At 37.6% G+C, this 15077-nt stretch overlaps 1 protein-coding gene across 2 annotated transcripts in view; it reads left to right on the top strand.

Moving 5' to 3' along the window:
* LOC145514261 (uncharacterized) overlaps positions 1-15077 on the top strand; it is a 261315-nt gene that overhangs the window by 166562 nt on the left and 79676 nt on the right. For both annotated transcript variants that reach the window (XR_014059995.1, XM_081511601.1), the window contains 2 exons: positions 6229-6281; positions 9073-9123. Coding sequence is in view for 1 of the 2 variants with exons in the window: in XM_081511601.1 (XP_081367727.1) it covers positions 9099-9123 (25 nt within the window). In the remaining variant the exon portion in view is untranslated. The remainder of the gene's footprint in view (positions 1-6228; positions 6282-9072; positions 9124-15077) is intronic.

The raw sequence follows: 15077 nt of genomic DNA, 5'->3' as shown, positions 1-15077 counted from the left end.
CCTGGGTTCGATCCCTGGGTTGGGAAGATGCCCTGGAGAAGAACACAGAAACCCACTCCAGTATTCTTGCCTGGAGAATCCCCATGGACAAAGGAGCCTGGCAGACTACAGTCTGTGGGGTCACAAAAAGTTGGACATGACTGAAAAACTTTCACTTTCCATGGTTGTCTGGTGAAATGAAGAAGATGTGAGGATGAAAGTAGGAAATGTTGAGAAACTTTTGTATGATCCATGGAAATGGGATGACACCTAAACTGTACCTGATCCCTCACAAGTTAATGGTTCCTCTCTGTTCCTGGGAGAAGTGCTTCATTATAAGAATCACAATGCCATATCCCAACAGAAATCTTCTGCTCCATGTTCTGTTTTGCCAAGAGCAGAGAACATAGCCCACTTTGAAGGAGATTCCAGGTGACCAGGCTCACTACCTGAATACAAATCCCTCCCTGCTTATTTTGCACTGATTTTGGCAATGATGTTCATCAGCATAGCTATAGGGATAGAGAGAAAACACCGAACACAGAGAACTTTGGTTTTATTTCCTCATCCAAGCCATCTTCTAATTGTATTGTTATTGTTGTTGTTATTGACTATAGCAAAGCAATTGCTGCCTATAGGAATCATCTATGATGCTTGTTGCAATAGTGCTTTAAAGGTCTCATTCTTAGACCTGCTGAACCAGATTTGGAAGGGCTAAACTTCTGGAAGCTACATTCTGATATACTCAACATACTGCTCCCTAGGCAGTTCATGTCACTGGAATATATGGGAACCATTCTTCCAGGCCACGTAAGTAGCCTGCTCTCCTGACACAAACCCCTCATACACCTTTTTTTTTTTTAAAGTTCCAACATAGAGAGCTACTACCAAACAATGCCACATTAAAAAGTAAAACAGAATTTTAGACACTTTTCTCATGCTTTTGAATTCCATTCTATTCAGAATTAATTTAGATAACAATGGACAGTATAAAATAGATGAGATTTTCCTCATCCAAATGGTAATGCAAACCCTGAAGAACAAATGTAGTTTCTTTTGAAGCTTGTCTGTCTGATCCTTAAGTAAAATTCAGGAACTTACTTCAAGTAAATGTTTTATTAAAAAGGACACTTTGTAAAGAGGAACAAATGTACCACTCTTGAAGTCAACATAATCTAGGTCATGACATTCTAGAAATCAAATTATTTGTTTTGTGTTTGATATACTGGGCCTTCTGCTTTTAGTCTAAGTGGTCAGAATTTGAATAGGTATTCAGCTGTTCAAGTAGATAAACCATCACTTTAAAGCATGCATTAAAGACTACAAAGAGATTAATAATTCCTAGTCCCAGCCAGTAAGGGGAAGACAGTATAGCATAATGAAAAGACCATTCCTACCTTGACATTCTCTGATTCTAAAATTCTAATACTGTTGCATGTCCTGGGAAAATCACATGCTCTATTTCAGTCATTCCAACATATAAAATGAAAGTGAAAGAGCACAAATGTTCTGTTAATGCATTCTATACACAAGCACTGAACTTCAAGCTTTATATGTGACATATCACTTAACCTGGGCAAAAATGCAATATGATAGTATTATTCTAACAATATTTCATATGTGGAAAATGAGTCTTAATATGGTTAAATTATTTGGCCAAGGTTATGCAAAACAGAAAAAAATCCATTTTGGTCTAATTGCATGGCTTATGCTTTGCTCTGCTCTGTTAAATTATCTTCCAGAATGAGTTCTTTTTAATTTTCTTTTCTGTAGAATTAACTAAAAGCCTTTTTAATTAAATTCTAATGTCCCTCAAGGGTACAGAAAGGAAAGTCTCATGTGTCCTTTATGATTTCTGCTTTGGTGCAGACCCACAATATATTTACACTCTGGCCAAAGGAAAGATATGATTTCCTTTACAGAGGTTGTCATAATTCACTTTACTTAATGAAGAATTATGGAATGTCAACTATTAGGGCTAATCTAGTCAGGAGAGAGTAAATAATTTTAATCCCTAATGGCAACTCAAATCCATCAGTAGAGATTCCCAGAGGCAATGGGTTGGGAAAGAATCTAGATTGTTGATGAAATTTAGCAGAAAGGATCCTAGGATCAATTAGCAAGTCCTAATATGGTTGAAGTAGATGGGTGGACTGACACTTATTATGATCATTTCCAGTTCTTTCCTTTACTGCTGTTAAAAACAATATAATAGGTTAAAAAAGGAGTTGCTTATGCTAAGCCCCAGTCATCAAACCAAGACTTCAATTAATTTGTTTCAACTCTCCCAGAATTGAAATCTGAAACCTATCAATCAGGAATTACCTCACCTGCATTAGCTAGGCAATCTGACTGATAGACACTTGCTAGACACTAAAAGAAAATAACCTTGCAATAACCAATGGGCATTTTTGCATACAAGTTTCTTGTTTCCACTCCCTTTTTCCTATAAAAGTCTTTCATTTATATAGTTTCTCAAAGCTCCTTTCTGCTACCTTAAATGCTGCTCAATTATGAATCATCGAATAAAGCCAAGGAGAGCTTTAAAATGTATTCAGTTGAATTTTTTTATGCTAGTAGTATATAACTTTGACAAAGTATATGTCTTTCACTCCTCATTCTAGCATAATTACAATGGTGCTAATATCTACTTCTCAGGGTTTTGAGAAGCATTAAAGCAGTTAAACATATAATACAAATTATCTATCCCAATGCCCCACTTCTTTGCCACCATGTTATATAGGTACAGGGTTCAGCACAGCTTTCAGGAGCTGGAGATATTATGTGTGTCATCTGGACTACCATCTACCTTCACTAATGCAGGTGTCTCTTTTTGGGAAACATCTCTTCTGGAAAGCACTGGTTATGTACATGCCTTGAAGCCCAACAATACTGGAGTTAATCCTGTCTCTGTCATGTAGTACTCTATGTGTTTGGGTGTTCTATTTTTACCTCTATGAGCCTCAGTTTCCTTATCTACCAAAGGTGGTTTCTAGTAAAAGGGCACATACTTTTCAGGGTAGTTGTGAAGATCAAATCAGTTGAGGAATTTTCTATCTGGAACATGCCATATACCTAACTTAAAACAGGCTATATAATAATGTTACTGTAATAACTGATTATAATAGTTTTTATGTTTGTTAGTATCTCTTTTGTTGTTGTTGTTCAGTTGCTAAGTCGTGTGTGACTCTTTGAGACCCTATTAACTGCAGTATGCCTGACTTCCCTGTCCTTCACTACCTCCCTAAGTTTGCTCAAACTCATGTCCATTGAGTCAGTGACGCCATCTAACCATCTTATCCTCTGTGGCACCCTTCTCTTCATGCCCTCAATCTTTCCCCACATCATGGTCTTTTCCAATAAGTCGGCTCTTCACATTAGGGGACAAAGTATTGGAGCTTCAGCTTCAGCATCAGTCCTTCCAAAGAATATTCAGGATTGATTTCCTTTAGGATGGACTGGCTTGACCTCCTTGCTGGTGAAGGGACTCTCAAGAATCTTCTCCCACACCACAGTTTGAAAAAATAAATTCTTCAGTGCTCAGTCTTCTTTGTGGTCCAACTCTCACATCTGTACATGACTACTGGAAAAGCCATAGCTTTGATTAAATGGACCTTTGTTGGCCAAAGTCAGCTTTGGCCATCTGCTGGCCATTGTTGGCCAAAGTGACATCTCTGCTTTTTAATACACTGTCTAGATTTGTCATAGATTTCCTTCCAAGGAGCAAGCAAGTGCCTTTTAATTACATAGTTGCAGTCACTGTCCAAAGTGATTTTGGAGCCCAAGAAAATAAAATCTGTCACTCTTTCCATTATTTCCCCATCTTTTCCTTGAAGTGATGGGACCTGGATGCCATGATCTTTGTTTTATGAATGTTGAGTTTTAAGCCAAACTTTTAACCTTTTCATCCTCCTCTTTCACCCTCATCAGGAGGTTCTTTAGTTCTTCTTTGCTTTCTGCCATTTGAGTGGTTTACTCTGCATATCTGAGGTTGTTACTTTTCTCCTGGTGATTTTGATTTCAGCTTATAATTCACCAAGCCCAGCATTTTACATGATGTACTCTGCATATATCTTTCCTTTTCTCCTTTGCTATTTCCAAAGAATAGCAAGGAGAAATAAGAAAGCCTTCCTCAGTGATCAATGCAAAGAAATAAAGGAAAACAATAGAATGAGAAAGACTAGAGATCTCTTCATGGCATCCCATCATGATGCCATCATTTCATGGCAAATAGATGGGGAAACAGTGGAAACAGTGACAGACTTTATTTTTTTTTTGCCTCCCAAATCACTGCAGATGGTGACTGTAGCCATGAAATTAAAAGACGCTTGTTCCTTGGAAGGAAAGTTATGACCAATCTAGAAAGCATATTAAAAAGCAGAGACATTACCTTGCCAGCAAAGATCCATCTAGTCAAAGCTGTGGTTTTTCAAGTAGTCATGTATAGATGTGAGAGTTGGACTATAAAGAAAGCTGAGTGCCAAAGAATTGATGCCTTTGAACCGTGGTGTTGGAGAAGACTCTTGAGAGTCCCTTGGACTGCAAGGAGATCCAACCAGTCCATCCTAAAGGAAATCAGTCCTGAATATTCATTAGAAGGACTGATGTTGAAGCTGAAACTCCAATACTTTGGCCACCTGATTCGAAGAACTGACTCATTTGAAAAGACCCTGATGCTGGGCAATATTGAAGGCAAGTGGAGAAGGGGATGACAGAGGATGAGATGGTTGGATGGCATCACCAACTCGATGGACATGAGTTTGTAAACTCCAGGAGTTAGTGATGGACAGGGAAGCCTGGCGTGCTGCAGCCCATGGGGTCACAAAGAGTCGGACACGACTGAGTGACTGAACTGAACTCTGCATATAAGTTAAATAAGCAGGGTGAAAATATACAGCTTTGATATACTCCTTTCCCAATTTTGAACTAGTCTGTTGTTCTATGTAATGCTCTAAATGCTGCTTCTTGTCCTGCATACAGCACACCAGCTTATGAATAAACCAATTTTTGCATATTTTTCTGTATAGTTCCGTGATGTTTAATCACATTTATAGATTTTCATAAACATCACCATAGTCAAAATACAGAACTATTCTTTTATCTTGAAGAACCCTATGTTACCAGTTTATGATCATTCTCTCTCTCCCTTTGCCTTATCCTTGACACTCTCTCGCGTGTTCACATTCTTATTGGGATTCTCCAGAGAAACAGATCCAATAGGAGATAGATAGATAGATATTAGGATGAGGTATTGGCTCAAGTGATCATGATAGCTAAGTCCCTTGATTTGCCTTTTGCAAGCTGAAGACCCAGAAAAGCTAGTGATATAATTCCAGTCTGAATGCAAAGTCCTGAGAATCAGATGTGAATAGCATGAATCCCAGTCCAAGGCCAGGAGAAGATCAATGTCCCTTCTCTATCATACAGGCAGGAAGCAGAAGGAGCAACAACCTCCTTCCTCTTCCTATTTGTTCTCTTCAGGTCCTCAACAGACTGGGTGATTTTGAGCCAATTGGATAGGGAAATCATTTTACTGATTCCATTGATTCAACTGTTATTTCCATCTGGGAATATTCTCACAGAGACACTCAAAAACAATATTTAATCTGGACACCTCAGCCCTGTCAAGTTGACACATAAAATTAATTATCACACCAGCTCTGTAACTTTGACAACATTAGGTAGGCTTAATCTCTTGCTAGATAGATAGGCAGTTAGATAGGTAGGTATGGAGATAAATAGATAGATATACACATGCATGCACATACAGAGAGACACACACATTCATTTGAGAATGTTTATTTTTACTTAGCATAATATCCTTGAAGTTCATCCAAGTAATGTGTACTGGTAGGTTATTGCTTTTAATTGCTTTTTAAGTACTTTTCCATATTTGTATTAATTGTATCATTAAATAAATCCCACTTTCTATAATTTATAGCATGTGTTTTAAAATCATGTAAAAATATTTACATTGTAATGACTTTGTTTTAAAATATCAACCTGCCACTTCTATTGACAAGGGCACTGTGTATGCTTTAGCAAGTGGTGGAAATTTCTAAAACAAATTCTGATTGACTCTGATCTCAGCAGCCAGCCAAAGGATGGTCTCCATCTTTATGCCTGTGATGTTTCAGTAGATGTGGTTTCGCAGTGCTTCCCAGAGTTGACATATATATCTGTGTCAAACACTTTGGAATGTCCTTACTATTTATATCTTCCTGTTTTCTTTTCCCTTCCTGTATCCAGAATGGTCTACCTTCTAAGTGGAATCAAGAGGAAGGAAAAGTCTCACCAAGCAGGTAATGAACTATTTTATTCTCTCTCTTTAAAATGTTTCTCTAAAATATACAATAAAAGGGACAATCCCCAGATGTTCAGATCGAACATACATGAAGGGAGGTATTGGAATGTGAAATTCAGTGTGTGCTACTCAGGAAACTCTGATATACTTGACATGCATTGAGAAATTATGAAACTACTTAAGGAAAACAAGTCAACAAACAACAATAAAAACTCAATGTTGGATCTATTGACACAACTATGCAGGTTAAATACTTTTAAGTGAATGACTTTCAAACTTTAATAAATAAGTTATTTTGGAGTATCAAGTAATTATTTCCAAATCCCACAGCACCCACCTAGCCCTGTGAAAGCTTTTCACACCATATTAGTCTTCTGGTATGTGGCTAGGAGAAATACCTGTAATTACTTATAAAAAAATTCAAGAGGAGATGAAGCCATTGTAAGAGGGAAGGAAAACATTGGAACTAGTAGAAGTTAAGTAACTAGTGCTTTCTGTACTTCCCACGCACCATCTCGTAGGTTGCTTATGAGAGGTCTTTGAAGTACACATTATATTTCCTATAGTAAACTAGTAAAATCAGGATTAAAAATATTATATAATTTGCCTAAGAGCCTAAATCTGGATAGAGGCAAAGCTAGGATGCGAACTTGAAATATCTGACCACCACCTTTGTACCTCTCCTTGCCCGTCATCCACCACTTATGCATAGGTCTGTTGGCTACAAAAGACAGATTTTTCTGGGTAAAATTCCCTATCTAAAGTTCAAAAAAATTCAAATGAAAAAAGAAAGAAAACAACCATACCTGATTATCAAAAAACAAGCTAAAAATCTATGTAAAATTGCTGTCAATAGACAGAATTTTTGTTAAAGGTCTAAATTGGGACACTGGAGAATTAACTCTCTGAAAAATTATTCTCCAATAAAATGAACTAAAGACTCCTGGATTGAATGTAAGAACAGAGAACATTAATGGAAACACTGATAAACCCTGAACAAAGTTTATAGTTACTTAACAGTATTATTCCAATGTTATTTGCTTAATTTTGATAGTTCTTATATGGTTATTTAAGATTTTTCACAATAGGAGAAACTGGGTGAAAGATATGAACTCTCTAGTATTCTGCAACTTTTGTATAAGTTTTAAAATATTCCAAAATGATTTTTTTTTAAATTTACAGAGTAGTCTTTTGTTAGAGGTATGGATGGAAAGAGTGGTTGGATTTGAAGGGAAAAGGCAAATGAGAAGATGTGCCTTAATAATGATGTGATGGTAATAGTATACTGTACACTAAGGATATGATTAATCCAGCTTTGTGCAGTTCAAATCCAATAAAATGAAATAAAACAAAATATCCAAGCCAAGTGCAAGGCTTATGAATTTAAATGCTTATTGTGTCTAAGCAAGTGTGGAAAACATACACAATGGGTTGCTTGTGGTTAAAGAAACCTTTGAGAGTGTTGGTTATTTCTAACGGGAGTTATAAAACTGCTAATGATTATTGAACATTTACTTTGAAAAAGTCCCTCTTTAAAGTTCTTTGCATGTAGTAGCAAATTTAGTCTTTGGTTTAGGTGATATAATAGAATCTATTTTACAAAGGAAGCTGAGATAGATAACTTGTCTGAGGTCACGATATACAATGGCAAACTTGAACATAGGCAAAGGAATCCCAAAATACATCCTCTTAGCCACCACATTCTGCCTATGCTGAGCCCTTTCTAGCTCTAATAATATTTCCTAAGATAAAAAATCAAACTTGGGAGCCCAGATTTTAAGTTTCCTTAAAAATAAAAAGCAAACTTGATATGTATATTTTACATTTAAAAGCTTGACTAAAAGACAATGGAAAATAGCATAACATTTATTTCAAAATATGCAAACAAATATTAATAACAGTTCTCCAGATAATAGGTTTCTAGAAAAATCACAAACTACTGTCAAATTAAACCATAAATGGAACTCAAGGTATAATAGCTTTAAAACTAATTGAACATTTCAAAAAAAATTAGCAACATTTTAATCACGAAATAGCAATACATATAATATGTTGGAGAAGACTCTTGAGAGTCCCTTGGACTGCAAGGAGATCAAACCAGTCAATCCTAAAGGAAATAACACTGAATATTCATTATAAGGACTGATGCTAAAACTGAAGCTCTGATTCTTTGGACACTTGATGTGAAGAGCTGACTCTGGAAAAGACTCTGATGCAGGGAAAGACTGAGGGCAGGAGGAGAAGGCGGCAAAAGAGGATGAGATGGTTGGATGGCATCACTGACTCAATGGACAGAGTTTGAGCAAACTCAGGTAGATGGTGAAGGACAGGGAAGCCTGATGTTCTGTAGTTCATGGAGTCGCAAAGAGTTAGATATGACTTAGCAACTGAACAACAACAACAAATACACATAATAAAAGAAACACCAAATGTTATGTATGGCATAGAGCCCTCATTTGAACTGGGTGACAATGAATTTGAGCTTTCACAGATGTTGGCTATGGATGCTAGGACTTTCACCTGAAACAGCAACACAGAAGCAGAAGTGAGGAAAAAGAACATGGGCTTTGCTACTCACTCTTCATGAGGTAGGCTCATGAGTCTCCATAGTAAATTAAAACTTCTGTATCACTGAATTATGCACCCCCTCCAAAGTCTATTACATGATTATTCACTCATTTAATTAATGTTGAGTGTCTACAATATGCCAGGCACTGCATGTATTGATACCAATAAGAGATGAAACAAAAAAGTAACCTTTTTTTTTTTTTTCCTATTTGAAAATACAGATCTGGAACAGAAGAAAGGAGCATAGATGCTTTTTTCCAAATATCCAGCAGGTACCAATCATTTTTATTTGCTGTGGCAGGGTGAAAATGGTGTCAGCTTTGAAATATTTTTTTGAATAGTTTTTGCTACTTATGGCCTATTTTTAATCATTCCTCATGACCTTAACTTTGTTACCCTATAAACAGAGGATAAAAATCCAAAGAAAAAAAAATAAGAAAATTAATAAAGTACTAAATCTTAGGCATTCTAAGTAGAAGATATATTATATAGAAGGCCATTAGTGAATGTTAGTTACCATTTAAAAATATTTACTGGAATGAGACTCATTGAGCCCTGACCTGGGTATATACACATATTACTTAGCAGCCAGTCATACTTCATCTGTTGAGTGGGAACAGCAAATGTACCTATTTTACAGACTTCTGATTGTCTATTAAGATAACCCATATATAGCATTTATCAAAATACCTGGAGCACTACGTGTCCTGATTAAAGTTTAGCTAATATTTTTATTTTGGGGTCAATACTTCTTATGCCAGACATAATTGAATTCATCCAAAAAATTAGATATGTCAAACTCAGTTCAGGGATGAAAATAAATAAGTTATCTGAAATACAAATCAATTTGCATTATGAAAATTATTAGATTGATGGTCTATGCCTGACATGAAATTTTGGAGCACTGTTCGTGAATCCCGATGCTTAAGTTAATAATGTAGTATTCTGCTTTATTTCATTGTCCTACAGATCTGAGCCAAGGTGTTTCTTGCCCCTTGCATATCTGCATATTCTTCCTAATGTTACTTGGACTCTTCACTCCTATCTGCTTTGTGGCATTCTCTTGTCACCTTTGTATCAGGGAAAAGAGAAGCGGTATCTGAAGAAATAGGTTTCTGCCACAGAGGACTCCAATCTGTCCTGTGTCATTGCACACATCTCATCATCTTATATTGAAATCTGGCCGTGACTTTTAGAAGGTTCTCCCTATGTTGATGCATTTGTGGATTTACCTTTAGCAAAAGCTTCTTGCAGCTGGGGATCCATGACCAGATAATGGGATCCTTCGTCCTTGCTGATTTATGCAGTAACTCTTGAACTGTGTCATTATGAAGCTCTTTCATTTCTTATGCCAAGAACCACTCAGACAGAAATGACTCAAGCTATTTGAAGGAAACTTTGGGAAATGATCTTATAAGACAAAGGAAAAAGACCTTATTCACTAGTCCTTATTCAAGCCTCTTCATAAATATATCTAATTGAAAATGTCAAAGGTGTTTTTTATATGGGTCAACTCCTTTCCCTTGAATTTACTTTTCCTAAGATAACAGCAAGTGTTTTTATTATTCAGAAGCAATGTTGAAGAATGTCTGTTAAATAATAAGATTCAGAGTTAGGCAAACCTAGTCTTAAATCAAAATTATATCCCAGTTAATAACTACAGATTCTTTGAAATTTATTTATCCTAGCACACACTTGTTTTTGCTTTTTTTTTTACCTAAATATGGGAATTCTAATATATTTTTATGAGGATACTGGGAATATTAAATGAAAATGTGTTTTAAAATATCTTGCCTAGAACTTAGGACACATTCCACAGTGAGTGAATTCCTTTTGGGTGAATTTTGTGTATTTCCAGGGAAAGGCCATTCTAAGTATTAATTTGTTATGTCTTGTGTTTGAGTAACATACTCTTGCACATTTTTGTATGGGTAATCTACCTTTATTCTTTTTGTCCCAGGAGGGCATTATTGATGCTGAGGATGTAACACCTTCGGTGTCCAAATAAACACAACTCAGGCTTCCCAGGTTGTGCTAGGATAAAGAATCTGCCTGCCACTGCAGGAGATGCAGGAAACACAAGAGACATGGGTTCAATCCCTGGGTTAGGAAGAGCCCCCGGAGGAGGAAATGGCAACCCACTCCAGTATTCTTGCCTGGGAAGTTCCACAAGCAGAGGAGCCTGGTGGGCTACAGGAAAAAGTTGGACACAACTGAGCACACAATAAGTTCAAAGGAGTTAGTGCTATTTGAATTTAGCTTTTGACAAATGGGATGAAGCCAGCTCAAACATTCTTTCTCTCTCCTTAACTTAAAGGTAACTTCTTAGAAGGACTTCCCTCAATCTTGGCTCTCCTTTCTTTTCTTCTTTATTCTTTTTGAGTATGCACAAATACAGCATTTGGGAATCCCCTCTCCTCTTCCCTTTTCTCCTCTCCATTTTTTTTTCCCCTTCTCTCTCTCTTTCTCTCAGCTTTTACTTCTTTTTGGTGGTAGTTTAATCTCTAAGGCATGTCTGACTCTTGTGACCCCGTGGACTGTAGCTTGCCAGGTTCCTCTGTCCATGGGATTTTCCACGTAAGAATACTTGTCATGTCCTTCTCCAGGGGATCTTCCCTTACTTCTTTTTATTGACTTTATTTTCTATTAGGCAAGCACCCATGACAGGGAAGAGCTCCCTCAGAAACTTCTTGCCAACTGACCCGGAGAGATGGGAAAGTCCTCCTTAAGAACATAGTACAATCTATCTTGTTAAATGTTCTAACTCCTTGGAAAGATGAGTTTGAATCTGGATCATCAGTGGCAGGTGGGCAAGACAGCTTCCCTAGTGGCTCAAATGATAAAGCATCTGCCTGCAATGAGGGAGACCTGGGTTCAATCCCTGGGTTGGGAAGGTCCCCTGGAGAAGGAAATGGCAACCCACTCCAGTACCCTTGCCTGGAAAATCCAATGGACAGAGGAACCTGGTAGGCTACAGTCAGTGAGGTTACAAAGAGTCAGACATGACGGAAAGACTTCACAGTGATACACAGTCTTCCCAGAAAACAGGATGGAAAGTTCCCTAAAGGAAACATGATTGCCTTTAATCATGTTTTAAATGAGATTTACTACCTGAGAGATACAGTGGGGTCTGATTTTATAATCTCTGTCATCATAGGAAAATTTATTACCCATCCTATTGACATGGGACAAGAAAAAGAAGCTACTGATTCCTAGGCAATAGCTAACTAATAATCATTTGCACCCTCATCAAATAAGGCTGGACTCCTCTAGATTGTAGCAAACACAGTCAGGATTATTTTTATTTTTGTCTTAACACATCTAACTATCTGTAGACGGAGCCCCTAATTCTTTCCTAATTATTTTTGGTTGTGGAATACAAAGCATTAGAAGTTGGAGTTGCTCAGGTGCAATAAGTCTTCTGAAATGGAACTGTGAATTTTATGTAGTCCCAGACATCACAAGCATGGTCAGGATTTCTGCATAACCTTGCATTCTGGGGGAGTGTGAGTATGCAGCTGAAAACACCTCCAGAAAATGTACATTCTGTGCATTGGCTATGGATTTAGTCAGGAAAACTGTCAGTCAGACCATCAGCATGCAGCCCCTGAGACAGTGTCAGACCGCTGTGTAACTGGTCATCTCTTTAATCAGATAGTTAGCTAGTCAGCTGGCCATCCATGAAGGTAGTCAACCAGTCAGCTAGCAAGTAAATTAGTCAGTCTTCCATACAGCTAGTCAACCAGTCATTAAACCTTTGAGATAGGCAGTGATTGAGCCAGTTAGGCACCCATCCCTTTTGCCAATCAATCAGCCATCCTATCAGCCAGTCAGTCTTCAAATCTAGAAATAAAGGACAATTGCCCAAAATTTTTTGATTTTTTTTCTGTGGGTCACTGCTTATCATCTCAATATTTTGCTCAATTATGAGCAAATTGAATCACTCCATTATAGATTTTTCAACTAAACAGGATATTTAAGACAGCACAATGTTGTAATTTTTGATGATCAGAACAGACACTGTAATGAAAAATGTTAATAGAGTCAATAGGTTTGTAGAAGCCATCTTACCATACTTAGAAGAGTGCTCACTTTAGGAAGATATATTTATTTTGAGAATAAAGGAGGAATAACTACAAAATTATTGTCATCTATTTGCTATATTATGTCATTTTCTTTTGCAATCCCATGGACTGTAGCCCACCAGGGTCCTCTTGTCCATGGGACTCCCTCGGCAAGAATACTGGAGTGGGTTGCTGTGCCCTCTTCCAGGGGATCTTCCCCACCCAGGGATTTCACCTGTATCTCCAGCTCTGGCAAGTGAGTTCTTTACTGCTGAGCCACCAGGGAAGCCCTAACTACAGAATTCACATGATTTTAATTCTGTAATTAACAACATGCCTCTCAAATATTCCATTTATGTAGTATTTCTTAACTTCAGTATTTAAAAAATAAAACAGATTTACCTTTCAGATACTGTAAAATTTATAATTTCAGATCGTCCAGATATATCTTACTCGCTTGTTTCAAACGAATCCACTTGCCTCTATCGACGAAAAAAGTCAATTCAATGTTTGTTTATTCTTAAATTCATTCATTCTATAGTCACTTATGCCCTATATAATAGACAATGTTTAAAAAGCTCAAGCTTTAAAAGTAAGAAGAAAAAAGATCTCTACTCTGAGGGAATTAATGGACTTTAACAGTGGTGCAAACTCTTAACTCAATGAGGGGTTTTAATCCTGACGAAAGTGTGAATCTTTCTGTGATCACCCGGGGATATTTCCAGAGGAGGAGACAGTGCTGACCTGAGTTCTGCGGAGTAGGAGTTGTTTGCCTGTCCATTAGGAGTAGAGACAGAAATAGCAAGCCCTCTGGGGAAAGTGCTGTGTCCTTTCAGGGAAGTACTAAATGTCCTATTTTCATGGATCAATCTACATGATAGTGGAAAACATCGCTCAGGAAATGAAGCTTCAGAAGCCAGTGAGCTGACATCAGACCTGTTAGTTCTTGTGTGAATTTCACCCTGGAAGTGGCAGAGTAACCCTGGAAAGACAGAGTCTGAGAGCAGGGGTTCCCTACTGTCCAAGGTCCATGTACTGACAGTTTTTACGTGGCTGCTCTTATGTTTTTGGACAGCGTTTTTCAAAATTTTTGGTTGTTGTTCGTATATTTCCAAATGAATTTGGGAAACCTCAACCTCTCACAAATGTTTAAATTGATGCAAAACATTTAACCTTCAGTGTAAGCAGTTGTGGGACATCCTTGGTGGTCCAGTGGCTAAGAATCTATTCTCCCAGTGCAGGGGACCCAGGTTCGATCCCTGATCTGGAAACTGGATTCCACATACCACAGTTAAGAGTTCATATGCCACAACTGATCCTGAGTGCCCTTGAGGGAGGAAAGGAGCAGGTCGAGCTGACTCCATCTTGAAAAAGAAGGAAACTCCATCTTGCACTTTCAGTGAGCTTTGGACTATGTGCCTAGTAGCCATGGGGATAACATACCTACAGCCAAACTGTCCTCCCAGACTGATAAACACCAGATTCCATACCACGATTTCCCGTCACCAAAAAGAATGTAATAATCCCCTATGCAGTCAATCACCTTTGTAATCTTTATGGCACCCATTGGTGTAGGCTACAGTGTATAACCAGCTGACCCTTCTGATTATGAATCATGACTGTAAACTGATTGTATCTCCCTTTAACACTTTCCAGACTAGGTTTAAGGAATTTGGGGACGTGGGCTTGAGCAGTACACTTAAGGTATATCAGGTTTTCACAAAAGTTGGTCGGGGTCCTTGGCTAAGAGGACACTCTGCCTTGTGCCCGCCGGTGTAATAAACTGCACTGTACTATCTGCATTGTCCTTCTGAGTGAGTTTGTTTCCTAGAATGTGTGGCTATAACACACCAGCTAAGACCATGCACAGCCAAATAAGTATAATTAAAAATAGTTAAAAAAAAAAAAAAGTGTAGGCAGTTGCAAATGTTATCATTCCTGGCATATTTTAATGCTGAATTTTTTAAAATGTAGATTAATCTTTAAAATATATTCAACAATATGAAAATCTTATGGTAAGTTGATAACCACTTTTTGGGGGGGTTCCTGGACTCAATTCCAGGAAAGCTGAGCAGCAAAGAATTGATGCTTTTGAACTGTGGTGTTGGAGAAAACTCTTGAGAGTCCCTTGGACTGCAAGGAGATCCAACCAGTCCATCCTA

Source organism: Giraffa tippelskirchi, chromosome 7 (assembly GCF_054371585.1).
Source record: "Giraffa tippelskirchi isolate mGirTip1 chromosome 7, T2T-mGirTip1v1.2.pri, whole genome shotgun sequence".
Taxonomy (NCBI): domain Eukaryota; kingdom Metazoa; phylum Chordata; class Mammalia; order Artiodactyla; family Giraffidae; genus Giraffa; species Giraffa tippelskirchi.
Note: the sequence above shows the minus strand (reverse complement) of the source record. Positions and strands in the feature narration are given on the sequence as shown.